Source organism: Aethalodelphis obliquidens, unplaced genomic scaffold, assembly GCF_003676395.1.
Source record: "Aethalodelphis obliquidens isolate GAN/ISIS:26980383/991018 unplaced genomic scaffold, ASM367639v1 scaffold11, whole genome shotgun sequence".
Classification (NCBI taxonomy): domain Eukaryota; kingdom Metazoa; phylum Chordata; class Mammalia; order Artiodactyla; family Delphinidae; genus Aethalodelphis; species Aethalodelphis obliquidens.
In genome coordinates this window covers 38156438-38183961 of record NW_020837955.1, presented here as the reverse complement: position 1 = coordinate 38183961, position 27524 = coordinate 38156438, and the positions used below count along the sequence as shown (strand labels likewise).

Below are 27524 nucleotides of genomic sequence, written 5' to 3'. Positions count from 1 at the left end.
GCCCAGGAGATAGGTGCCACTGCCCCCAACTTATAGCTGACAAAACAGAGGTTCAGAGAGGGTAAGTGGCCTGCCCGGGGTCACAGAGCAGGGCTGGCAGGTCTGTCTGCCTTCCCAACCTGCCGGAAGCACTGTCCAAACCCCACCGGGAGCCAGAGGGCTGGGCTAGCAGGCGGCGGGCAGGGGTCCACCTAAAAAGCTCACTTAGGCAGAGGGACGGGCCTGCTGGGGGCTGGGCATCTGGCCTCGCAGCAGAGGAGCCCCTGACAGCTGTTCAGAATATTTTGATAAAAACATGTTGAACACCTGGTGTGTGTTTAGATTAAAACAAGCTGGCCCAGACCCTTTCGATGTGCTCTCCAACAGCCAAATCCCCCGAGGTCCACCTGCACCCCGACCCGGGCCCACAGGGGCACAGGGCGGGGCACTCTCCCCCGCCTCCTCCGCAAATGCCACACATCCCCCTCCTTTGGCGGCTAGACCAGGTCAGGGAGACCCCATGGTTAGCGCAGCCAGCCCTGGGCCTGCACACCCAAGCTCTGGTTCTCACGAGGTGGCCCAGGAGAGAGGGAAGGCATGGAGAGGTGGTGCCCCTCCCAGTCCTGGGGATGGGGGTTGGACCGTCCCACTCACTGGAGGCCTGGTGTCATCTCCACCAGGCGCAGACCTGGGTGTCCAGGCCGGGGGAGCTTGTGGACGACAGGGGTTCCTATACGTGGGGCACCATGCTGGTACCGCCCAAGCTGTCCTGGGAGGGGGCACCCATAGCCCCCCCCCGATAGGTGAAGAAACCAAGGCTCAGGACGGGCGAGGAACTTGCCCAGAGCTCATGGCAGAGCAGGGCTCGCACCCAGAACCTCTGTCATCTCGGGAGGGACGTCTCCTAAGGCGATGGGCCAGGCCGCGCCTCCTGGTGTGTTTGGGGACCAGCGTGTGGAGCTCTCATCCCATGGAACGTGTAGCCTGAGCTCCAAAGTGCAGTTTCATCAGCTCCATGGCTTCCCGCGGGCTCACGTGGGACTTCTGGTCTACCAACCTTTACCTACTTTGCTACACATGTGCCACTTAAAAAGGGTCAAAATCGGCACTTCACAAACCAGGAGGTCCCGTGGCCACAGGGAGCTCCAAGGTGCTCAGTATCAAGAGCCACTGGGGATACGCAAGTTCAGAGCAGTACCCCCCGCACCCCCACCCGCAGGCCAGAGGTACAGCACCGAGGGCTGGCAGGACATGAGCAACGGGAACTCTCACCACAGGGTGGCGGGGGGCGTGCGAGAGGGTGCAGCGTTCCAGAAAACGTTTGGTAGATACAGCATCTCCTAATGCTAAACACATGAATACGCGTGACCCAGGGATTCCACCCTGGTATGTGTCTGAGAGAAGTGAGACCATGTCCACCAAGAGACGTGGACAGGAACGTTCCACCAGCTCTGTTCATAGTGACCCTGAACAAGAAACAACGCAAGTGTCCATCAATAGCAGAGTGAACAATAACTGTGATCCAGTCATACAATGAAACAACACACACCAACGAAAAAGACCAGGCTCCTGCAACGTAGAACGACATGGATGAAATAAAGAGTTGGGTTTTTTTAATGGCCCAGGTAGCCTAGAAAAGCACACAGTGACGTTTAGGACAGTGCCAGAGGCCCAGGAGTTTGAACAACGACAACAACAAAAACGCAGCTTTGAGTTCCCTGGCAGCCAAAGCAAAGAGGGAAACTCTGTAGGTTACAGAGAAGCAGATGACTGTTCATGAGGGACAACCTCCCCAGCAGCACAGACCAGGAGGGCCTTGCCCCTGCCCATGTGAGGGTATGCATGGCTCATGCATGGCGAGGACCCGGCAGGGGGTCTCAGAAGCTCAGAAGGTGTTCTTCCCTTACGAGCAGACCTCGGGCCCTCTCACCCCAAGGCAGCTATTGCGTGGCTCCAGGACTGGCTTGACCCACTGCCCCGACTACCTAAGGTCTGGCTCAGTGGGTCGCTGTCTTATTCAGCCGAGGTTTTCCTAAACTAGCTCCCACTTGCTCCCAAGCTCCCGCCTGGACAGGCCAAGTTCAGAGAAGTCCCCTCTCCTCTTTGGACTTCAGATTCTCCACTCATAAACCCGGGGGCTTCAGCTGACCTTCCTGGCTCTCCTGCTCCCTCCTCCCATCTGGGGGTAGACATTCCCACCTCAGGGGCCAGCAGGAGACCTAGGCGGACGCTGACCCAAGACAGATGGTATGCGGGGTAGGGATGGGGGCGGGGATGGGTGGGCCAGTGCAGCGCAGGCAGCGGCAAAGGTCCCAGGAACCAAGTGAAGTCTTAGAGCCTGTGTTTAACGAGCCCCACAGAGGGATTTTACTGCTCAGTTCCAGTCCTGCACATCACAGATCTCAGAGGGCGCCTGCAGGGTGGGGTGGCAGTCACTCCCTCCCTGACAGCCTGCTAGGCGCACCCCTCCTTCACTCAGCCCCCCCGGGGCCCCTGCAGAAAAAGGACCCGCAGCCAGATCGCTCAGGACCTGCTCCTGGTGTCAGCTGCCCCCTGGCACCTCTGCCTGGTCCCCACATGCAACTGAGCTCAGACCGTGGGCTCCTCCCGTGCAAAGGGAGGGAAAGAGACCCTCCCGGCCCCTCGGGGGTCAGCAGGGGCCACAGTGGGGCGGGCCTGGAGGGAGCACTTGGCACAGGGGCCCTGGGCTGGTGCAGCTGGGGTGCAAATCCCGCTGGAGCAGGTGACTTCCTCTTGTCCCCGTGAGGAATGAACAGGACAGTGTGCACTGGTCGGGCTGGTGATGAAGTGACAGTGCTGATGGCTATCACAGACCAGAGGCCGGCAGTACAGAAAGGGCCAAATCGTCCCAAGTGGGCATCAGGAAGGCTTCCCAGGGGCTGCTCCCTGAGACTGACGCACCTGTTCACGAGGACTGTCCCCCCACGGCGGGGGGTCTCATCGGCAGCACCCCTGCCTCTGGGACAGCCTTCCCGACCCCTGCACGTGACTCTGCAGCAGCCGTGCGGCCTCTCCGTTTGCCAGGATGTACCATGCCTGGGGCGCAGACACACCCTGCTGTCCTCCTCCCCAGGGATGCAAACACTCGGTTGGAGGGTAAAGCGGCTGCAGATGTTAGGATCCATTAAAAGAATCAAGTTCTTCAGCCCCATTCCTGGAAATCTGTCCTAAAGACTTCATTCTAAAGAGACCTCATACAGAGCCTGGCATGCGGAAGGTTTTCAACAAAAGTGAGCTGAAGGACAAAAGCTAAAAGCTATAGGTACAATAGAGAGGCTCACGACAGCAAAGGAACCAGTCCAAACCAGTCCAACCACAGGGGAGTATGGTTTATCTGCTCCATAAAATAAGATGCGGCTATGAACAATGACCAGGGGGAGACAAGAGTTATACATGCACATGACCACGGCTACAGAAGGGGGCTGGCAGGAACCCAGAGGAGATAAACAGCGGTCTAAGCGAGGTGGGATAATGGGTAAGACCGTTCCTCCAAGTTCCCTTGGAGGCGGCAGTAAAGCTGTCTTAATAATGTACACAATAAAAGAAGCAAAGTTTCTAGTTTTGGTTTGCCACCACGTCACCGGAGGTATTAAGGAGGCTGGAAAGTCAAGGTTATGCTCCAGCCCAGCCAGATAAACAAGAGGCGCAGCGGTCCCACCTTGGTCCCGCAGCTCACCAGCCGTGGGAGGGACAGTCCAGGCCAGCCCAGACCTTGGGGCCAGAGACCCAGCCGGGCATGGCAAATGCCATCTGCTCTGCAGAGCGCATCCGTTAATTACAGAGCACCCCCAGGTGAACCGAGGTAACCTTGGGGCCGGTGGTACCTGCCACATCCAACGAATGCCACCTGGAGACCACCCAGGGCTGGCCTTCACCCCGTCCCCTCTGCCCACCTACCCACAGTGCCAGGTAGGCCTGGAGCCATTACCCGCGAGGGACAGAGAACACTGGGGGTCCACCCAGCATGTCCCTGGTGGTACCTCCTTCAGGTCCACCTGGACAAGGCTTCGCATCTCAGCCCCTGGAGAGGGGGACACAGGAGTGGCGGTTTGCTTCGGGCCACCTGGCCAGCACATGGTGGGGCTGGGACTCCAATGCTGGCATCTTCCCTGTACCCACCGGCTGGAACAAGCCCCAAACACGGTAAACGAGCCCCCAAACCCAGGAGCTGGAGGGACTTTAGGGTACAACCCCTCATTTCTCAGGTGAGAAAACTGAGGCCCAGGGAGGGCAGATGCTGGCCCGAGGCAGCCCAGGGAGGCTGCACAGAGATGGGACGAGTCTGTCCTTCCAGAGAGCTGAGCCGGCCACCTGCCGGGCACAGGCCCGCGCAGACGGGGTTCCTGGGCTCCCTTCTTGCCAGGACTCTCACCACCTGCACTTACAACACAGGGCCGGGCATCGGGGAGTAGGCGGAGACGGGGAAACTGAGGCACGGTCCGGAGGGCCTGGAGAGAACCAGCGGGGAGACCAGCGCCCCTCCCCCGTATTTACTTGGCACCTTCCACCCCGGCTGGGTTCCCCGAAAAGCTGACGGATGCCACCTCATTCATCACAGCCCAGACAGCACCTCGTAAATGGTCAAAGCCGCCCAGTGAGGGGCCATTCATCCCGGCGGCGTGCCCCACACTGGGCCGATTGTGTGTGCAGGGACCCCGTCCAAGCTGCCCTGGCTCCTGGCGGGCCGCCGCGCCCTGGACGATTCCTAGACGGAACCTTGTTTTCTTCGGTTTCGTCTCCAGCCCAGGAGGACCAGCTGCTCCTCCAGGACGTTCACTCAACACTGCTCCGATTTTCCTCAGACCCTGGTCCTGCCCCACGACTCACTGGGAAGCCATACACCAGCCCTGAACAGTCTGGCCCTCTGGCCTCCAGAAAGCCCTGGAAGCAGCTCCCATCTGGCTGCGGGTGGGATGGTGGCAGCAACCCTCAGATGCATTTGCTCAGTGATCCTCAGGGGGGCGCTGTCTTCTTTACAGATGGGGAAGCAGAAGCAGAAGCGGGAACCTGGCTGATGACAGTGGTTTAGGCTCAGGATTCAGGGGTCAGGACATTCCCCAAGTTCGGGGAAGCCCCGGTGACTCATCTTCTCTCTCAACCCGCTCAGCCTTGGCTCCCCTCCAGTGGCCTTTGGGACTTGAGCCCTAGGCTCGGTGTATTTGAAGGGCTCAGGTTGCAGGACTGGAGAATGGGCAGGCTGGTCTGGCGATGGGCAGAAGGAAGCTGTGTAGGTTGAAGATCCCGTGGAAAGTAGGGCCCCAGGTGCCGTCTGAAATGCTATTCCTTCCTGGGCACCCGATTCTGGGCACAGGGCCTGGCACTGCAGGAACACCGTCCCTCACTGGTCCCTCAGCCCAGGTGTGTGTCAGGACTATACAGTTCCAGGGACTGAGGCTTTACACTATACTTAACATCTGATAGGGCCCCTCTCCCTCCTGCCCCCCTCCCACTCCTTCCCACCTCCCCCCGGTTTCCTAATTACTTGCTTATTGCCATACAAACTTAAGAATTAACTTTTCCAGTGTGCATTACAAGGCGGAGGAAGGTGTCTTAAGTTACCCCTAAACAAGGTTCTTCAGCAGGAAAAGCCTAACTTCTTCCTCAGAACGCTAGGGAGTAGACTGGGAAGTGCTGTCAGCTCCATTTCCAGAGGCCCACGATCAGACAGGAGATGAGAATGCTGGTTCTCAGATCCAGCTGCTTATCGGAATCACCTGGGGAGCTTAGAACAATGACTCGTGTGTGGTATCAAAGCTGTGGGATGCAGCTAGAGCAGGAACCAGAGGGAAATTTATAGCACTAAAAACACTTACATAGGGGACTTCCCTGGTGGCGCAGTGGTTAAGAATTCGCCTGCAGGGGACGTGGGTTCGAGCCCTCATCCGCGAAGATCCCACATGCTGCGCAGTAACTAAGCCCATGCGCCACAACTACTGAGCCTGCGCTCTAGAGCCCGCGAGTCACAACTACTGAGCCCATGCACCAGAACTACTGAAGTCCACGCACCTAGAGCCCGTGCTCCGCAACAAGAGAAGCCACCGCAATGAGAAGCCCGCGCACAGCAACGGAGACCCAACTCAACCAAAAATTAATTAATTAATTAATTTTTTAAAAAAATGCTTACATAGGAGGAAAGTTCTCAACTCCATCATCTAAGCTCCCACCTTAAGAAATCAGAAAAAGAAGAGCGAAACAAACCCAGGAAGGAAATAATAAAGATCAGAGCAGAAAACAATGAAATCGAAGACAGGAAAACAACAGAGAAAAATCACCGAAACAAAGGGCTAGTCTTTGAAAAGATCAATTAGGGATGCTGATGCCTGAACCCACCCCCCTGCCCAGAGATTTCCCTTCGTTGGTCTGGGGCTGGCCCAGCGGTTGGCTGGTCTAATCTCCCCCTGTGACTCTAATGGGCAGTGAGGACCACCTTGCTGCCACATGCAGACCACTTGGGGGCTGCCCAGCAGGAAGAAAGAGTGGCCTGCACAAATGCTGCCTCAGTTTCCACCCCTGTAAAACGAGGGAGGCAGCACAATGCCAGCCCCGGGCCGTGTTGTTCTGGGCAAGTCTGCTTCCCGCTCTGGGCCTGTTTCCACCCCAGACTCTGCTAGACCTGACATTCTCCGTCTGCGCTGCCTGGAGCCCCGGCTCCCGGGAGGGCCCTGGGGGCAGCAGGGTGGGATTCAGGAGCCCTGCCTCCTCCCATCTTCCACCAGGGGTGGGATGGACCCCGCCCTGTGCCCCGGGCCCTGGGTCCGTGATGGGGCACCCCAGCTCTGCCCCACCGTCAGGAGTCTCCCCCTGGTGCTGTGGTGGCCTAAATGGCCCTGATCACCTGGTGGTGGCCAAATTCATCTCCTTCCACAATCCTGCGTGGACCTTCCCTGTGCACACTCTTTCCTCCCTGTAAGCCGCTGCCCCGGCTGGACACTCAGGACACATTTGTACACCAGGACACTAACCGGATGCTTGCTGGCAGGCAGGCCGTCCTTCCTGCCCTGCCTCCCCTTTAATTAACAAGTCCAGACCCCGAAATAGCACTGAACACAACACCCACCTCGACCTCCCTTTGGAGGCCTTGTATTCTGCAAGCGCCACATCCTCCTTTAGCGGCTGCTGTGTCCCCACGCAGGGGGCCGTGGAGACAGGAAGGCCTCACGCTCAGGTCAGGTGGAAACTTCGCAAAAGAACAGTGATCTTTGGCCTCAGGACAGGAGAGATCTTTTCTATCTGGGACAGGGAATCCCGTTTTCCGCAAAGAGGTGGGCGACGGTGTTTGCTAAAAACCACAGGGCCTTCTTGGACGTTACAGGGCACAGCCAATACCACGAGCCCACTCTGCCCCTCAATTTGTGCAGGATTATGGCCTTTGATCTATGGATGAGGAAGCAGGCTCAGAAAGGGGCTGTGAACCCCTTGGTCCCAGAGCAGGTGAGTGGCAGTGCTGGGCCATGGACCCACTCTGTCTCCCTTTCCAGCTGAGTCACTGGGTGCAACCCGTGGGACAGGCCCCCTGGGCAGATGGGACGGATACTACCCGGCCCTCCTACAGCTCCCAGTCTCAGCACAGTGGCAAAGGGGTGGGAGTGGCTGTCTTGAGGAAGGCCTGGAGATGCTCGCCTTTCCCAAGGCCCACGTCACACCTTGACTCAGAATTCTGGGCCAGGAAAAATTCTCTTGGCTCTGATGGTGCCCTCGGAGCACAAGAAAGACCCCTCTGACTGTGTGTGCCCTCGCCACCAGGAAAGGCAAGGCCAAGTCCAGAGCCTGCAGGGCGCCATCCCTCCCACCGTGGGGAAGAGGCGGGAGTATAAATATATAGATGGATTATTAACTAGGTCAGGTTTTTAAGACATCACAGGCATTAAGAGGAATGCCAACAGGCACATCCAGCTGCAGCAAAGCCCGCATGGAAGGTTCCAGCATTTCCCCATGGCCACCCATGAGTACCTCCATTTCCTGGCAGCCAAGGGCTCTTTCTTTCGCATAGACCACAGCTAGCACTTACTCTGCAGCCCCCATCCCGAAATGCTCAGAGTCCATACTCTCCCAGTTCCATCTCATGTGCATTTGGGAGGAGAGAGACAGACAGAGAGACAGACAGAGACGGAGAGAGAGTGTTATGTGTGTGAACGAATGAGCTGTTCACGCTGTTCTTTGGAAAGAATGATGGATTAAAAACCTGCACAGCCAGTCAATTGCACATCTATTTTTCTAAGGGGGGTGGGGTGGGCATGGAGAGAACTTTCCTGAAAGAACTTGGCCTTGAAACATTAAGTCAAACAACTGGATTTGGCAGTGGCCAGCTTCCGAGCACTGCCAGCCTGGAGAAACTGGCGGCCCAGCACGCCGCGTCAGGCTTGGGAATAATGAATTCATTCAAAGCCGAGCCCAGGGGCTGGAGAGCCAGTGCATGCAGGGGGCCTGCAGATCAGAGGGGCTGTGGCACCACGGACCCCCGGGTCTGAACCGAGAGCCTGACCTCAGCTCTGCAGCCGCCGGCCAAGGCTGCCCAGTGGGGAACCCCATAGATCTGACCCCACAGATGCGGGAGAGCCAACGGGTCTGTCGGGATGGAGAGGAAAAGGCATCGTTCTGTGCTATTAACACAGGAAGGAAGTACCAGTGGACGAAAATTACAGGGGCCAATCCCTAACTGGTGATTAACGTTAGAGGGGTGCGCCCCCCAGCACCGTGGCCTTCCTTGGAGGGGGTCTCGTGTGCCTTAGCGGTCCAGCTCCTTTGACCCTGGACAAAGGGGACATGCTGAGCCCACGTGGCTACTGCCCACGCCTTCTCTCGTCTGCCATCCTGCATGGGCCCACGGGATGGTGACGCTGTGGCTTGAGCCCACGTCACCATTTTGAAGCTGAACTTTAATTTTTGCTGACTGGCCTTTGTCTTTGGAGGTGGCTTAGGAGCCAGAAGGGTGGGCCCAGCTCGATCCAGCAGCTGGCAGCTTTTGCAACAGATAAAAAATTAGGACCTGCGATGCATGCTCTGAACAAGCCTGGCCACCGCCACAGAGGCGCCGTCTTTAAGCTCCGGGCTGCTTCCTCAGGCGGGGGAAGGCGCCACCACACACAACCCACCCATCCGACCGCCCGCGGGGAGCGGCCCCGTTTAAGGCCGGACAGACACTCCTGCACACAGCGTCCCGGAGGCTGTGCAGAAACCCAGCAGCGCAGGGACGAGGTTTTGCCCGGGTCTGTATGAGGCTCGGGAGAAGCCTGGGTCCTTGCGGGTGACGCCCTGTTTTCTCTCCAGTGGTTCAGCAGAGGGGGCACCACGAGATCATTTCAGAGCCCTCACCAGCTGCGCTGCTGGGGGAAGCCTTGATGTGTGCGCGCTCCGCCGTCTCATAAATAACCGCCCTGCTGGTACCACAGCTGCTCCAGAAAGCGACGTCTGGCTTTCCCTAACCTTTGCTCCTGCATCCTCGGCTCCCAGAGAACAACGCAAGCTGTGGGCTGGGCCCTGGGTGGGGGCTGCCCCCCGATGCCCCGCCCGGCAGGCCTCGGTGTGTCTCCCCCCCCCACCGGAAGGCAGACTTAGCCCCTGCGAGCTATTGTCACGGCGGGTCCTGAGGAGCAAGAACCCACCCATACGGATGTTTCTGTGCAGACATTTATAAAAACTTCTCTTTTAAAAAATTAAACAGCCTAGGGCTTCCCTGGTGGCGCAGTGGTTAAGAATCTGCCTACCAATGCAGGGGACACGGGTTCGAGCCCTGGTTTGGGAAGATCCCACATGCCGCGGAGCAGCTAAGCCCGTGCACCACAACTACTGAGCCTACACTCTAGATCCCGCAAGCCACAACTACTGAGCCTACGCTCTGGATCCCGCGAGCCACAACTACTGAGCCTACGCTCTAGATCCTGCGAGCCACAACTACTGAGCCCGTGCGCCACAATTACCGAAGCCCGCACGCCTAGAGCCCATGCTTCGCAACAAGAGAAGCCACCACAATGAGAAGCCCGCGCACCTTAACGAAGAGTAGCCCCCGCTTGCCGCAACTAGAGAAAGCCCGCGCGCAGCAACGAAGACCCAACACAGAAAAAAATAAATTAAAAAAAAAAAATTAAACAGCCTAGCTTGCTGCTCTAGAGAGCAACGCTTCAGGTCGGCTGGGGACGTGGTCACCTTGGAGGCGAGGGGACAGGTGCTGTGCCCCTGGCTGCTCTGGGCCGGGAATGCAGAGTCCCTGAACTCTAACACATGCCCGTCCAGAGGCCCGTATTTTCTCAGCCTTTGACTCTCCCCACACGAAGCACTTGCGGTGTGGCTCGCTGAGGGGGAGGTGGGGGGTGGGGGCAGGGCTTCCCCTCCAGACTGGCGGGCGGGGTGGCATTGTTGGTGTGGGACCTGTAGGTCTGGGAGGCCCATCACTACAGAGCCTGGCAGCCCTGCCCCCAACCCGCACCTGTGCGCAGCCAGGGTTTCGACTGTGCAAGGTCAGCACCAGACCCCGAGGTGTCTCTGGGATTTTCTTTTTTTAACTCAGCGTGGGTTCCGGCCTCTAGAGAACAAACAGCTAGAGCAAAGGCCCTGGAAGCAGAGTGGGGGACAGTGGTGACGGTGGAGGAAGGGGCAGAGCAGGGCCCAGTGGGGCTGGGGCACATCTCGTGCCACAGGGGCACCGGCTGGGGCACTGGCTGCTACATCAGCAGGGTCACCCTGCATCAGGCTTAAAGGAAGGGATGGAGAAGAAAAGCTGGTCAGAAAGGGAGAAACAAACATTCAGACCAAATTCAGGAGCAGAAGGTGAAGTTACTGGGGCTGCTGTGAAAGAAAGAAGACAGCTGTGGCCAACACGACAGGGCGGGGGTGCCCCTGGGGAAAATCTCCCCCTGCCACGACGTGTTGAGTGAGGGGAGCCTCACTCTTCTGGGGGGGTCCGTCCCCTGCCACCCAGGGGCCCACACCCCATCCCTGGCTCCCACACATTCTGGACCTACCTCCCCATTCTGAATCCCGCGTGGCCGACACTCGGGAAGGACCGAGGCGAGGGCTGCCTGGGAGCCCTCGTGAAGCCACCAAGGCACTGACAGGGGCCACTTCAGGGCCCTCCGCGCCTAGGCTCGAGGACAGACAGCGGAAATGGGCACTCTGCATGCCAGCTCCAGTGTGGGCTCCAGCTGGGGCTATGTCTTAGGGGCACTGCTGGCTGGGACCAGGGTCCAGACATCAGCAGCAGAGGCGCATGGCTGTTCTCCAGATACCTGGCTCCCCCTCTGAGTGCTGCCCAGAGTATCAGACTTGGATGGTGCAGGGGTCAGAGCCCAGCAAATGCTCTTGCTGGGCAGCATTTCTTACAGGATTGGGAATTCTTAGCTCTTTCTCCTCCCCTCCCCTCCCTTCTCGACAACTCCCCCCAAACCCCTTTGTTCTGTTCACTGCTGGCTGCTCTGTGCTCTGCAAAGGTGAGACATACACTCTCCTCTCTGTGTAATCCCCATCCCTCCATCCATCCATCCGTCCATCCATCCATCCACCCATCCATCCATCCATCCTCCCTCTCTCCTAGGGCTACATCAACACAACCACAACTGCACGCTGGGGATGAAATCAGCTGATGTCTCCATTGCTGATACTGGTTTCACCCCAGAGTCGTGGGGTCCCATTTTCTTTATGAGAACATAAATTAAGTGAGTTGCACACAGCCGTGTGCTGCCCTGGTCTATGCTGACCATGCACGTGTCTCTCCAACTCCATGTTCAGTGACATCATGCTGGTGGCTCAAAATCAGCCATGATGGGAGAATTTACACCATGGCAAGTGGCAAGTGCTACCAATCAGGACTTCCCACCACCACTACAGAGCTAGTTGTTACATTTAAAGCACTTGAACTTGTTAATTCTCCAAGTTAACTATGTTTCCTCATAGTTAAAAACAATAGCATGAGATAATGATTTATACGCTTATATATAAATAAGCCAGGGTTCACAGATGCATGGTAGGGCAATTCCCAAGGTAATGACAATAAAACTTAATTACTGTTAACCCTGGGAAGGTCTTTTGAGATGAGAAAACCTTTAGTTTATAACATTTTTTGAGTCATTTAATATTATATTAGCAAGGCGGGGGCCACAGGAGAGCTGTGGCCTCTTTCTCACCTGTGGACCTCCATGTAGATCTTTTCCTCTGCTGGAAAGACTTAACCTCTCTGCCTGCCAGAGAATCTGCCTTTCCTTCAAGATTAGGCTCAAATGTCACCTCCTCCAGGAAGGCTTCCTGGACTTTCACAGACATTGCTGGCTGTGCCCTTCACAAGCAAACTCAGTCCTTGGCAGTGTGGTGTCCCCAAGACAGCCTTACCATTCTGTGTTGAGTTTGTGTCTCTCTTCCCCACAAACCTGCGGGATCCTCCAGGGCAGGGGCCTGTCTCATTCACATTCATAACTGACCACAGTCCTCACCAGATCAGGTTTGGATGGTGAGGGCAATCTCCCCTGACCTTCTGCTCTCCTGCCAGGAGAGATGAATACCGAGGGAATATTTTGGGCCTTTCTCTCCATCAGCCCCACCCTCTGGAGAGAGGACTGATTAATCTCATTGATCTCTCCCCACCCCCCACCCCCGCCTCTCATTTAGACAGAAAGGAAACAAGGCAGAGACCCAGCCACAACATCTGGAACAGCTGCTGGGCTAGGAGGGGGAGGGGCAAGATCCTTCAGGACTTACCTGCTTCACTACCTGGGACCTTTAGCATGTTAGCCTTCAGCTTAAGAAAAATTTACTCTCAAATGCTTTCTTAAAAACACATCTAGGGCTTCCCTGGTGGCACAGTGATTGAGAGTCCGCCTGCTATGCAGGGGACACGGGTTCATGCCCCGGTCCGGGAAGATCCCACATGCCGCGGAGCGACTGGGCCCATGAGCCATGACCACTGAGCCTGTGCGTCCAGAGCCTGTGCTCCGCAATGGGAGAGGCCACAACAGTGAAAGGCCCGCGTACCGCAAAAAAACAAACAAACAAAAAAACCCACATCTAACAGGAATGCAATTCCAATTACAAGAGTATCAAAAAGAATAAAATATTTAGGAATAAATGTAACAACAGAAATGGAAAACTTATACTCTGAAAACTACAAAATATTGTTAAAGGAATTAAAGATCTAAATAAATGGAAAAGTATCCCACGTTCATGGAATGGAAGACTTAACACGGTTAAGATGGCAAAGTCCCCAGAACTAGACTCAAGGCAATCACTATCACATCCCAGCTGACTTCTTTGTAGAAACTGATGAGTTGACTCTAAAATTCACACAGAATTGTGAAGGACCCATAATAGGCAAAAAAAATCTTGGAAAAGAGAACAAAGTAGTATTCACACTTCCCTTTCTCAAAACTTACCACAATGCAACAGTGATCAAGTCAGTGTGGTACACGACAGATATAAAACTCAATGCAATAGAACTGAAGGTTCTAACAGAAATAAAACTGTGTGTGTAGGTTAACTGATTTTCAACGAGGGGGCCAGGACCATTCAAAGGGGAAAGAATAACCTTTTCAGCAAATCGTGCTGGGACAACTGGATAGCCACGTGTAAAAGAATAAAGTTGTACCCTTATCTCACATCACAGGCAAAAATGAACTCAAAACGGCTCAAAGATCAAAATGGCTCAAATGTAAGAGTTAAAAATAGAAAACTCATAGAAGTAAACATAGGGGTGCATCTTCATGGCCTCAGATTTATCAAAGGATTCTTAGATATGGCACCAACAGCATGAGCAACAAAAGAAAAAATAGGTAATTTAGACTTCATCAAAATTAAGCTTTTGTGCCTCACGGGATACCATCAAGAAAATGCAAAGACAACACACAGATGAGAGAAAACATTTGCAAATCATATATCTGATAAGGGCCTTATATCCAGAGTAAAGAACTCTTACAACTCAATGATAAAAAGACAACCCAATCTAAATATAGGCAACAGATCTGATATATATTTCTCCAAGGAAGATACGCAAATGGCCAGTAAGTACATGAAAAGATTCCTGACGTCATTAGTCACCAGGGAACTGCAAATCAAGACAATGATGATACTACTTCACCACCCACTGAGATGGCCAGAATCTAAAAGTCAGATAATAACAAGTGTAGGAGAGGATGTGGAAGAATCAACGCTCACATGATGCTGGTGGGAAGGTAAAATGGTACAGCTGCTTTGGAAAACAGTCTGGCAGTTCCTCAAATGATTAAAACTAGTTACCATATGACCCAGCAATTCCACTCATAGGTATATACCCAAGTGAAAAAAGCCAGTCACAAAGGAGCACATATGGTTTCATTCATGTATTTCCAGAATAGGGGAATCTGTATAGAGAGAGAGTTGGTTAGGGGCTGCTCAGGGCTGGGGAGATGCGGGGAGGGTAGCTAAACGGTGAGGGGGTACACGGTCTCTTCTAGAGGAGATGCAAATGTTCTCGAATTGACTGATGGTGACGGTGTGTGAACACACTAAAGCCCCTTGAATTGTACACTTTAAATGGGTGAATTGTACGGTTGTGGATTATATCTCAGTAAAGCTGTTTTTTAAAGACCACATTTAAAGAGAGTGATACAAGCTAATATGGAACGCTGACATATGACAGAGGTGGCATTACAGATCAGAGGGGAAAGGGTGGGCTATTAAAAGATGGTGTTGGAACAGCTGGCTATCCACATAGAAAATAAAATTAAATCCCCCGCCTCAGGCCATGCACACACAGCAAATGGGTGTGTACTTAGGATCTGAATGTGCAAACCAAAACTTTAAAACTTCTGGAGAACAGTGTAGAAGACCAGTTTTCTAACTATGGGGAGGGGAGGATGTCTTAAACAAGATACAAAGTGCACAAACCATAACAAAGTGAAAAGGAAAATGGGTCAGATCAATAAATCTGATTATAATTCAATTTAAAACTTTTGTTCAAGAAGACGCCATAAACAAGGTGAAAAGACAGACCACAGACTGGAGATAGATGTCTGCAATACAGGGAACTGACAAAGAAGCAGGAGCAGAATGTATAAAAGATTATTACAAACTACTTTTAGATAGACAAGCATCCCATGGTAAAGTGAACAGAGGATATGAATAGGTAATTCACAAAAAGGAAACTTGAATGGTCATTAAACACTGAAAAAGCGCTCAACCACACTGAAAGTACAGGGAACGCAAATTATATTAAAACAAGATATTATTACACGCTTTTCAGGTTTGGAAAAAGTTTTTTTTAAATAAATACCTCATGGTACAAAGAACTGGCAAGGATGTGGGAAAATGGGATTCTTTTCCACTGCTGGAGGGGACAGAGCTGGGCACATCCACTTTGGCGTGATTGGCATATCTAATTAGTAAACTGTGAACCACGTTCGCTGAGCCAGTTCTCCTGCTTTGGAATCAGGGCTTGGCTAAACTTCCCTGATGACAGTAATCACTGAAATCCTGTTGAAAGAACGAAAAGATACCCCGGGTCTAAAACTCAGACCCACCAGGGACAGACCTGGTAATAAGTGTATTTAACAAGCTCTCCAAGGTGATGCTTATTACCCAGCAAGTGTGGGGAAAATTGTTCTAAAGAAAACCTAGCCCATTCTCACAGGAGGCATGCCAACACGGCTCACCACAGTATGATTTATAATCGTGAAAAAACTGGAAACCATTTACACGTCCATCAACAGGAGACTGGAATACAAATTGTGGGACAGCCATACATTGAAATGCTCCCACATAACTCCAGCCTCTTTCCTGGCCAGCCCTGAAATGCTCATTTCCAGAGGCTGGCCAGGCCTCTAAATAAATATGTCCTATGTGTGATTTTCCCTGTTGGTGCCATGTTGCATGAATACAGCTGAGGGAAACGGGAAGGATTTCAGTGCTGGGATTCTTCTACCTTTCCAGTAGCTGACTCTTTCCATCAAGAGGCGGAGGGACTCACCCTCGCCAGCTCCGTGATGGCGGCGGGCTGCCTAGAGCAGGAGGGCCTTCTGCAGGAGGTGCCCCAAACCCTGGTGCGTAAGATGCTCCTACAAAGAAGGGTTCTGTGGTCAGATGTGTTTGGGGATGCGGGCTGCCCCGCCCTCCTCAGCCTCACAATGCCTGTCTCCTTACTGCAGACACCGGGGAGATCTGCTTTACAGAGACTCAGACACAACGACAGCGTCGGGACACCTTCGGGGATGCGGCTGGAATCGTGGGTATATTAGCCTAAAGCAGCCCAGCTTCTCCCAGATTACTCGCCTGCAGAACCCTTTCCACGTGGCCGCCTTTCCTAGAAGTCTCTCTGGCCCTCGATGGGACCTCCAAGCGGCCAGACATGGGTGGGACCAAAAGTAAGTGATGCCTTTTTCCAAAGGCCAGAACCTAAGTGTGTGGAGCCATGAGGAGGTGGCGCTGGCGGCCGGGCTGCCTGGGTGGTGCAGGCGGTGGGAGCGCCAGGGCGGAGGGCAGAGGCCCAGCCCTCCGGGCACTCACAGCTGCAGCTCAGGCTGCGCCAGCTTCAGACGTGCAGCCGAGCGTGAACTTCCTGCGTCCGGCGGCCCTACCTGGGTCCCCTGGGGTCTGTGCCCCTCAGCACCTGAGCGCAGTTCATACATGGCACACAGGAGATGTCCTTCCTGACCCCCTCTCTCCTCACCCTTGCCTGGGACCCCAGGCCACGATGGCGCCCTGCGCCTCATCTGCCAGGGGAGGGCCTGGCAGAATGTGGGTGAGGCCCTCGGCCCCCGCTCAGCACACAGCCGGCAGCCCCGTGTGGAGGTGCGCCCCAGGAACCAGGGCGGGTGACGGGGACGGGTCTGCCAAGGCTTCCTAGGGGTGACACACCTGGTCGCAGGGGCAGGGGTGATGGAAGGGAAAAGGAAACTGGACGCACGGCCCAGTGTGCGAGCATCAGCTCCTGCCCCGAGGCCTGGGGGCTGGGGGCTGGGGGCCGGGCAGGCACTGCAGCAGTAAGGCCTTCAGGCACCTCAGCTGCCCTGTCTCGAGGTGGTGCCTGCCATGTCTCGAGGTGGGAACGGCACGGCCAGGCCCGGCCTTGAAGGCCACCTGGTGTCGTCTGAAGAGGGAGGGACGAGGGTCAGACGTAGGCACTCGGGCTCCCCAGGGCCCTGGAAACCGGAGGTAGCCCCCGGAGAGTGTCAAGAGTGACAGTTTATGAACCTAATTCAGTTTTTTCTTTGGATCAATAAAGTTTCCAGGTGGGCTCCTTCCAGAGGACGTCTTGCTTTAAAGAAAAGGTTGGACGGAAGACAAAGCCGCGTGGGTGGGCTGGGGTGGGAGTGCACCCCTCTGCCCAGGGCGCTGGGGTGTGGCCAGGGGCCAGCCCGTCTCTGGCTAGAGCTTGGGTGAGCCACCCTGGCCTTGGGCCTCAGGGCCCAAGGGGGCCAGGAGCAGCCAGCCCACCTGGCTCATCTCCTGGTCAACCACAAACCGGGCAGGCACCTCTCTGGTCCTTGTTCCCCCAGCTCTAAAGTGGGGAGGATAATGGTTCCTACTTCTTATGCACTCAAAGGGGACTATTATTATAATTCAATGTCCCGATCATTAGAATGCAAATAATAGTGCCTGCTTTGTCTCCTTTAGTGGTGGAAGGGACACGCACGTGAGAGCTCAGGATGACAAATGCTGGCCGTCACCTTGACACGGGCAGATGGAGAGTTGGCCTTGGTCTGGCGTTCCGCAGCCCACCTGGGGCACAGGCCAGATTGGGGGGGGCGGGTAGGCAGAGCCTGGGGGCTCGTCGGCTGTGGAAGGAGAGAGCGGGGGATGGCAGGGCTCTCCCCAGGCCGCACAGACACTAGCCATGGGTGCCCCGTCTGGGACAGGCCTTCCTGGGACTGGCACCCCAGCCTGGAGAAGCTCTCCCCGGTCCTCTGGCCATGCCCTGCTCAAGGAGGAAGGAGGTTTGTGTGTGCATGTGCAGGGGGCCCGGGAGACCCCTGCACCCACGTTCCTGGCAGGCCTGGGGGCAGGCTGTTGGCGGGGGGGCTGGCCCCCTGCATCTCCTCGCTGCCTCACACTTCGTACCAGCACTTTATGTTCTGCCGGTTCTTAACGTTTTTTTCTTTAAATATATTTCTGGAAAAGCTGTATTTTCACTCTTGTCCTGCCAGGTTTGTGTGCACCCCTTCAGGCAGTAAAATCTCACATGAAGTCATCCTCAGCAGCTCATAATCAAAACGCTGGGTGTTCAGATAACAAAGCGATGAAGAAAACCAGGCCTGAGCGCTCTGGACAACGTGGAAATGGCCAGTACAGGTGGGATCCACGTTCTCCTTTGGCTCGGGGCTCCGTTTTACGAACGGCTGACGGCTGAACATCGCGGCAGACGTAACGAGGGCTGTGAGCCTCTCCGTGGGCCAGGAGGCCACCTAGAGTCCTTGCCCAGCCCTGGGCCCTGCTGTCCAAACGCGTCCCCTCTCCCGCTCACACCCCTACTGCACCAACAGGATGGAACACTTACTACTGGGGGAGTTTTACTCACTCATCCACGCGCATGACGGCTTTGGAAGCCAGGCTGTGGACGAAGAAGACACGGCCCCCGCCCGCCCCCCGCAGAGCAGGTGACGCAGGTGGCAGTGAGTCTGGGGGAAGCTGGTGAAGGGGGAGGAGAGGACAAAGGGGACCAGGGACTCAGGGGAAAGAGGAACACAAGAGCCGGCACCTCCTTAATCATTCTTCCTACGGATGCAACACCTCGATCTTGGCTTTCCAGCCTCCGGAACTGTGAGAAGATGCATGTCTGTTATGTAAGCACCCCAGTCTGTCCGGCCCGAGCAGACTAAGACATGGCATCTGAGCAGAGGAAGGGAGGGAGCCCACGTGGCACGCCCCTGGGAGAACAGTGACCATTCTGTAGAATGTCCCTCGATTTTTTTGTTTTTTAAACAGATGTATTGGCATACAATTCACATACCACATCAATCACCTATTTAAAGTGTACAAATCAATGGGTTTTGGTGTATTGCGTTACTAATTTTTCTAAATCGTGGTAAAATACATAGAACATAAAATTTGCTATTCTAAATAGCAATTTGCATTTTTAACAGGACACTTCAGGGGCACTCATGACATTCACAATATTGTGCAACCATCGCCACTATCTAGTGCCCACAGGTTTAAAAACACCCCAACAGAAACCGTGTTCCCATTAAGCAATAACTCTCCATCCCCACCCTCCCCCAGCCCCTGGCAACCACCATGTGACTTTCTGTCTCTGTGAATTTGCCTCTTCTGGGAATTTCACGTAAGTAGAATCATAGAGTATTTGTCCTTTTCTGTCTGCTTACTTCACTGAGTGTAATGTCTCAAAGGTTCATCCATGTTGTAACATGTGCCAGCAATTCATTCCTTTTTATGGCTGAATAATACCATCGTAACGTGTGACCAACAAGCGATTGGTCTCCAAAATTTACAAACAGCTCAATGCAGTTTAATATCATCAAAACAAACAACCCAATCAAAAAATGGACAGAAGACCTAAATAGACATTTCTCCGAAGAAGACATACAGACGGCCAAGAGGCATGTGAAAAGCTGTGCAACACTGCTAATTATTAGAGAAATGCATATCAAAACTACAATGAGATATCACCTCAGACCAGTCAGAATGGTCATCACCAAAAAAATCTACAAACAATAAATGCTGGAGAGGATGTGGAGAGAAGGGAACCCTCCTACACTGTTGGTGGGAATATAAATTGGTACAGCTACCATGGAGAACAGTTTGCAGGTTCCTTATAAAACTAAAAATAGAGCTACCTTATGATCCTACAATCCCACTCCTGGGCATATAGCTGGAGAAAAACATGGTCTGCAAGGATACATGCACCCCAATGTTCATTGCAGCACTGCTTACAACAGGCAAGACGTGGAAGCAACCTAAATGTCCACTGACAGAGGAATGGATAAAGAAGATGTGGTACATATATATAATACAACGGAATGTTACTCAGGCATTAAAATGAATGAAATAATGCCATTTGCAGCAACATGCATGGACCTAGAGATTGTCATAGTGAGTGAAGTAAGTCAGATGGAGAAAGGGAATGCGGAATCTAAAAAAAAGAGATACAAATGAACTTATTTACAGAACAGAAACAGACTCACAGACTTAGAGAACGAACTTAATGGTTACCAGAGGGGAAGGGTGGGAGGAAAGGATACTTAGGGAGTTTGGGATTGACATGTATACACTCCTATATTTAAAATAGATAACCAACAAGCACCTACTGTACAGCACAGGGGACTCTGCTCAATATTATGTAACAACTGAAACGGGAAAAGAATTTGAAAAAGAATAGATACATGTGTACATATAACTGCATCACTTTGCTGTACACCTGAAATTAACACAACATTGTTAATCAACTATACTCTAGTATAAAATAAAAAGTTAAGAAAAAAAATTCCATCATAAAGAAAGACCACATTTTTTTTACCCATTCACCGACTGATGGACATTTATTTGGGGTTGCTTCTGCCTTTCAGCCATTGTGAAGAACGGTGTGCTATGAACATTCGTGCACAGGATCTGTTCACTTCCCTGCTTTCAACTCCCTCCTCACTGTGGTACAACAGAGTCTTCCCATGTTTATGGGGAAGGGCACCCAGGGCTGCGGTGCCCTTCTCAGCGCAGTGTCAGGAGTGTGTGATGTCTTACTGCAGCTGACATCCACCTTCCTCACCTGCCTAAGGTTGAGTCTACCAGAATCCTCCACTGTAAACTCCCCATTTCCCCCTTTATAATTGCTGAATATTTGGTGAGGGGTAGTTTAAGGCTATGCAAATATCCTGTTTATGCTTAAACTTCCAAAGGGCTCTGTTTTGAACCTGCCAGGTTGGAGATGTTGAATGATGGGCTAGGGCAGAGGTCACAAGGCTACTGATGCCAGAGGCAGGGAGGGCCGGCTGCGGGCCGAGGTTGGGGGAGCATCCCTGGCTGGGTTTACGGTCACAGGCCTGGGCGGGTTGCCTGGGGGGAGAATGAAGGAGAGGGGCTGAGAAGGAGCCCCAGGGATGACCATGTGCTGAGGGCCGAGAGGACAGCGTAGCCTCAGCGGCCGAGACCCTGGAATCCGTCCTTAGTTCTTCAAGATGACAGGCCTGCAGTTTCTCCCCCCAGCCCTGCACCTCTGCCCGCCTCCCTCCCTCCCACCCTCCAACTCAGATGCTGCATCTTCCGGGACCACTCCAGGTGCCCGGTGGGATGGGACTACTCCCTTCCCTTGGCCCAGACTCCTCAGGACTTTGGTTGTGCCCTTGGGACAGCTCAGAGGCCAGGTATCGCTCGGCGTGAACTTGGACCTCGGATGCAGGTCCCGTGTCTGATCTTCCACAGTCCTGATGCCCCCACCACTTCTGCACACAGGACACCTCGTGAAGTTTAAAGCCAAAGGTATGCCCCCAACAGCCCCGAGTCAGGCTCTGCGTGTGTGGAGTTCTGGGGATTCGAGGTAACTATGACAAAGTCCCCTGGGGGGCGCTGCTCTGGGGGAGGGAACCAATCCCAAGGGCACCTTCCCGCAGGGAGATGAGCCGGTGTGGTTCCCGGGGAACCTGTAACCCTCGGCACCGTTCTGCTGGTTTGGTGTAGCTGTGTGTTGAGAGCCACATGTCAAAAATGACTTTCTATTCTGTGCGACAACAAATACTTGGGCAGGAGGGTCTCACCTGCTTGTCTTGCAGGTTTCACACACGTGCACACAGAGAACACACGCTGTCCGACGGAAGATGTAACTCCCAGAGGAGCCAGCACTGGGGTGTTGAGTCCCCTGCTCCGAACCAGGTGCGACCACGGTCACAGCTCCCAGGGCACCGGGGCTGGGGCTGGTGGACCTGAGCCTGGTGTGTGCACGGGCACAGCATGACGACCCCAGGCTCAGGGCAGCTGCACCGCGGCACCTGGGCCTGTGCGCCTGCAGGCTGTGAGGGTGGCTTTTTGCTTCCCATGTCTCAAATGTGAACCTGGACCTGTCCAAGTCTCAGGCATACGAAATCACCGTTTGGGAAGGTAGAATCTTCGGTGTTTCGGGCTAGGAGTGCGAAGTTGCCCTGCTCCATCCTGGCTCTGAGACTCAACGCTCCATAACCGGGAGCAGGGACCTTCCCTCTCGGGGCCTCGCTTTCCTCGTCTGCAAAACGACCGAGATGACACAGGCGACCCAGAGTCCAGAGCGCCATGCTCTCACCCTGGTGACAACACTCAGCAGCTGGTGAGGGTGGGGGCAATGGGACCCTCCTCCACTCCGTGGGATGACGACCCAGCATCATCTTTCTTGGAAGCAATAAGGCAGGACTTAAACTACATGTTCCCTCTGACCCAGCCATTCCATTTCTGGAAATTTACTGTATTTTATTTTTATTTCTTTTACTTTTTGGCTATGGCACGCAGCATGTGGGATCTCAACTCCCTGACCGGGGACCAAACCCATGCCCCCTGCAGTGGACGCGCAGAGTCTTAACTGCTGGACGGCCAGGGAAGTCCCTGGGAATTTATTTTAAAGTAATAATCAAACAAGTATACAGAAATATATGTTTGTGGTGAAATCCAGACCAAGTCTGGAGTTTAGTTAACAATGTATGTACCAAATTCGGTTTTTTGGTTGTGACAAGTGGACCGTGGAATGTAAGATCCTATCAAGAGAGGAACCTGGGTGGAGAGAGGACAGGAAGCCTCTGTGCCATCTCGGTAACTTTTCTGTGCCTGTGAAATTATTCCAACATGAAAAGTTTATTTATTTATTTATTTTTGGCTGCCCTGGGTCTTTGTTGCGGTGCACGGGCTTCTCATTGCAGTGGCCTCTCCCGCTGCAGAGCACGGGCTCCAGGAGCCCGGGCTTCGGTAGTTGTGGCGCACGGGCCCAGCTGCTCTGCGGCATGTGGGATCTTCCCGCACCAGGGCTCCAACCCCTGTCCCCTGCATTGGCAGGCAGATTCTTGACCACTGCACCACCAGGGAAGCCCCCAAAAGTTTATTTTTAAAAACATCCACACATATGTCTATAAAAGAATTTTCACCTCAACATTGTTTAAAATAGTGAAAAAGTAGAAACAGCAAGGTCTTCGAGTCTGGGAATTATTAAATACATAACAGCCCAACTGTGTCATACGTGCCTCGCAGCTGCAAAAAGATGGTGGTTCCGTATACGTCGACACAGACACCCAGGGTGTATTAAGGCAGAAAACAAGATTCCTGAACTTTATACTTATGGTATAATCCCACTAAAGTAAAAAAGTATGTGTTTATACACACATAAAAGAGTCCAGGGCTTTCCTGGCGGTGCAGTGGTTGAGAGTCCGCCTGCCGATGCAGGGGACACGGGTTCGTGTCCCGGTCCAGGAAGATCCCACATGCCGTGGAGCGGCTGGGCCCGTGAGCCATGGCCGCTGAGCCTGCACGTCCGGAGCCTGTGCTCCGCAATGGGAGAGGCCACAACAATGAGAGGCCCGCGTACCACCACCACCAACAAAAAAAAGAGTCCAGGGGAACCCATGTCAAACGGCAACAGTGATGACTATATCCGGAGCACAACGATGATCCAGTGGACGTATTTCCGTGTTATTGGAACAGGTATTTTCTTTACACTGTGCTTCCACTACTTTGTACAAAGGACCACCACCTCTCAGTGGATTTCTGCAGAAGCCTCCTAACCGGTCTCCCTGCTCCTGCCCTCACCCCCCAGTAATCTCTCAACACAGCAGCCAGAGGGACCCCTTCCAAACCTCAAGTCAGCTCTGTCCTCTGTGCAAACCCCACCATGGGCCACCCTGGCAGAAAAAGTAGAAGCCCCGACGCCTCTGTACCGCTGCACCTGCAGCCAAGGCAGACGGCATCCCTGCACACTGCTCACGGTCTAGAGCCCCTCTTGTCTTCTCGCATAGAATATAACCTGCCGATTTACCCTCGCCATCGCCCATCCTCCTCTGCTAACCTGCGAGCCCACGCAGCAGGGACTTCAGTCTCCCCAGCATGTTGACGACCCCCGAACACCCGAGAGCTGGTTAAAGGAGTGACCTCTGAGGAAAAACCATGAAAACACTTCCATTTATGAGTTTCTTTGATCTCACTGATGGGCTGGACTCTGTTACCACCAACACCACGACGGCCCCTCTACCTTCCAAGGTCCTCCTCCCAGGCACGTGGGGACACGGCTCCCAGGTAATGCGTGTGGACCTTTGGGGATGTTTGGGCCGAGGCTCAAAAGGTTCTCACATTTACCATGTTATGTTAAGTTTCTTGAATGGAAGTGAATACGTTTAGTCTTCTCCTTACACAGGCTTATCCAGTCTTTAAAAATGGCTGCTTGTTCCTCAAAAAGTTAAACATGGAATCACCATTTGACCCAGAAATTCCACAAGTAGGTATATATCCAAGACAATGGAAAATATATGTCTACCAAAAACTTGTACATGGAATTTCAGAGCAGCATTATTTACAATAGCCAAAAAGTGGAAAGAACCCAAGTGTCCATTATTTGATGCAAGGATAAATAAAATGTGGCACATTCATGTGATGAAATAGCATCCAGTCATAGAAAGGAATTAAGTTCTCAAACACGCTACAACTGTGCTTTCAGGCTGCCCTGCCCTCCACATTCCCGCTTGCTCTGGAGACCCAGGCTCTCACCTGGCAGGTGTGTCCCCCTCACTGGACTCTGATGATGAACAGCAGCAGACGCAGGGCTCCCAGTGCCAAGCACACACCCAGCAGAAATGCATCTCACGTGTGCACAGGACGCAGAGGAATATTCCGGTGCCCCATTCCAAATGGCCCCCAATGCCCACATCAGTATAATGGAGAACCAGCAGAAACTGAACAGCAATGAGTGGACCACCCACGCCTACACACAGTCATGGGAGGATGTCAGAGTCGGTGCCGAGCAGAAGAAGCCAGGACACAAGAGAGAGCTCACTGCGCGGGTCCATCTCATAAAGTAAACACGTGGAGTCAGGAAAGTGGTCGTCCTGGTAATGGGGGAGTGACAGAAGGGGGGAACGTGGGGACTTCTGGGGGCCTGGAAATGTCCTGATTCTTGACCTGGGGCTGGTTACTGAGATATGTTTCACTCTGTGAAAATACATCAAGCTGTGCACTTACGATATGTGCACTTCTCTCTACTGTTATTTTTCAATAAGGTTAATTTAAAGGAACTTTAGGAAGAACCATGGAACATTATACAGCTACTGAAACCATGTGTTAGAGGTTACAGGGAGCAGCTGTGTGCATGTTGACATGTGTGTACACAGTGTGTGCATGTGTGTACGGGCATCCACACGTGTGTGCATGTGTGAGTGTGCTTGTACGTGGTGTGCCTGTGTGTCCATGTAGTGCCTAAATGCATGCATGCATGTGCATGGGTACCTGTGCATGCGTGTGCATGGGTGTGCGCACAGATGTCTAACCCAGGAGAATATCACTCCTTCAACCACAGCTAGTAACACAAGTAACCACGTGAGGCTGCCCCGGAATATTAACCAACAGTCCTGCCCTGTGTCACCAAGACTGCTGCTTTGTGGTCATCCGGGGATATTAAAAGACTCAAAACTGCCCACAGAGGAGACCATAAAGGATGTTTTCATTAATAACAATAACACTAGTTACTACGTATTAAACACTGCTAGGAGACAGGCAGCAGACCAAGAACTTTACTGTGTCTTCTATCCTATTATTTACACCCATTTATGAGCGGAAGAGACCAAGGCTGAGGAGGACAGCCAGAGACACACAGAGGGTGGCAAGTGGCTGGGCTGGGATCTGACCCACCTGTGCCTCTGGTCACCACGAGTACATGCTAACTCCCTGGTGCGGGTCCTCTCCCTCATTTAAGGAACATTTATTGCGTCCTGCTCTACCCAGGCCTGTGGACACAGAGCTGACCAAGGCAGGACTGGCCCACAGGGAGCTTGCAGTCCACTGTGAGGACAGACCCAAGCACACTTAGCCCCGACAGAGATTGGGACAAAGGGCTGGGGTGTCCAGAGGGTGGAGGTGCAGGGTCCACGCCCTTTGGGACTCTGAGACCAGGGCAGGAGCCCCAGCTCGAGCTTCCGGAGTCGCAGCGAACTGCCCTCTTCCCTTCCCCTCCCCTGCTGGGAGCTCTGCCTGGAGGATAAGGCAGTGTAGCCTGGGGGCCCTCACTCCTAGTACTGGGGGTCATGAGGTAGGGCACTGCTCCAGGGCAAAGCAAGGCTGCCTGGGGGAATCCACCAGAAAGGATAGGGGGGCCCAGATGAACAAACCGCCCTCCAGGCACAGCTGCGGACCCTCAGACCCTTGGCCTCCTTGCCGAGGTGAAGAGCTCGGCTGCCCACCCACCCCTCACCCTAACAGCCTCACGGTGACCTGGCCAAGCTTCTGCTGGGATCCCATTAACTCTGCACAAAAGACCCCAAAAGGTAGAGGCGGCTGGTAAACTGGCTCCTGGTGGGGTCGGGGATTATCCCTAGTTTGCAGCACTGCTGACTGTCCATACTTCCAGCACGGCTGATTCAAGCTACCGACACGACACGGCTGGCCAGGGCCAGGGAGATGCGCACAACTGACTTTTTTTTTTTTAAGATAGACCCATCTTATTGATTGACTGCCGTGTTGGGTCTTCGGTGCTGCGCAGGGGCTTCCTCTAGTTGCGGCCAGCGGGGGCTACTCTTTGTTGCAGCGGTTTCTCTTGTTGTGGCTCACGGGCTCTAGGTGCACAGGCTCAGTAGTCGTGGCTTGAGGGGTCAGTTGCTCCGCGGCACGTGTGATCTTCCGGGACCAGGGATCGAACCCGTGTCCCCTGCATTGGCAGGTGGATTCTTAACCACTGCGCCACCAGGGAAGTCCCCTGACTCTTGCAAGCTGGGCCCAGCTGCTCCAGCACTCCAAAGGCCTACGTTACAGTTACGCCAGCAACACACACCACCTTAGCCAAACGGATTAATGTCAATGTTGGGAAAACCGGGGAAAAGCCGCCCCAAAGTGGTGGCTGGCACCCAAGGTCTCCCAGCTTCCTGCCCCACCAGGTAACAAGCAGCAGTGTGCCCCCGGGGTGCAAGGACAACGCTTCCCAGAGTGCTGTCCCGGGGGACCCAATGATGCTAACTAGACTCCGGGTACCGGGAGGGCACCTGGGCGTGCAGAGGGGATATGATGACATGTCCTGTCTCCAGGATCTGGCCCCTAAGAGACACTGGTGAGGGTGCCACCCCTGGGCCAGGTGCGCCGGGGAACCACTGGGCTCAGCGCACCTGTCCCTGGGCCTCACCCGCTGAGCGTAGCATGGTGACTGCCCACAACAAATAGTGCACGGTGGCCAAGCCCAGCTTTGCGGCCACCCAGGGGCTGAGCGGGCCGCACTGAGCCCCCCCGGCAGAGGCCCTCTGAGGACAGCAGGGGTTCTCTCCACCTGGTGCCTTTGTTCTGTCAGGTTTCTGAAGGTATAAAGTCCAATTTTCTCCACCACACACAAACGGAGAGGGGCAGCAGTGGTCCTCCGAGCCAGCTGGACCCGCTGTAACACAGTCCCTGGGCTGGAGCAGGGAGCTGGCAGGCACAGTCCA

The 27524-nt window shown here is 53.9% G+C and overlaps 1 protein-coding gene and 1 long non-coding RNA gene across 7 annotated transcripts in view; one reads left to right on the top strand and one right to left on the bottom strand.

Moving 5' to 3' along the window:
- LHPP (phospholysine phosphohistidine inorganic pyrophosphate phosphatase) overlaps window positions 1-27524 on the bottom strand; it is a 139651-nt gene that overhangs the window by 17744 nt on the left and 94383 nt on the right. The window contains exon 7 of one of the 6 annotated variants that reach the window (XR_003433960.1): window positions 15923-16010. The exons of 4 other annotated variants lie outside the window; for them this stretch is intronic. Coding sequence is in view for 1 of the 2 variants with exons in the window: in XM_027112883.1 (XP_026968684.1) it covers window positions 15902-16010 (109 nt within the window). In the remaining variant the exon portion in view is untranslated. Of the gene's footprint in view, window positions 1-15877; window positions 16011-27524 lie in introns of all 6 variants that reach the window. One more of the 6 variants, XM_027112883.1, reaches the window with a different exon arrangement.
- On the top strand, window positions 17699-22763 carry LOC113623513 (uncharacterized). Its single transcript, XR_003433961.1, has 3 exons — window positions 17699-18548; window positions 20475-21381; window positions 21672-22763. It is a non-coding gene; the product is annotated as an uncharacterized LOC113623513 (long non-coding RNA).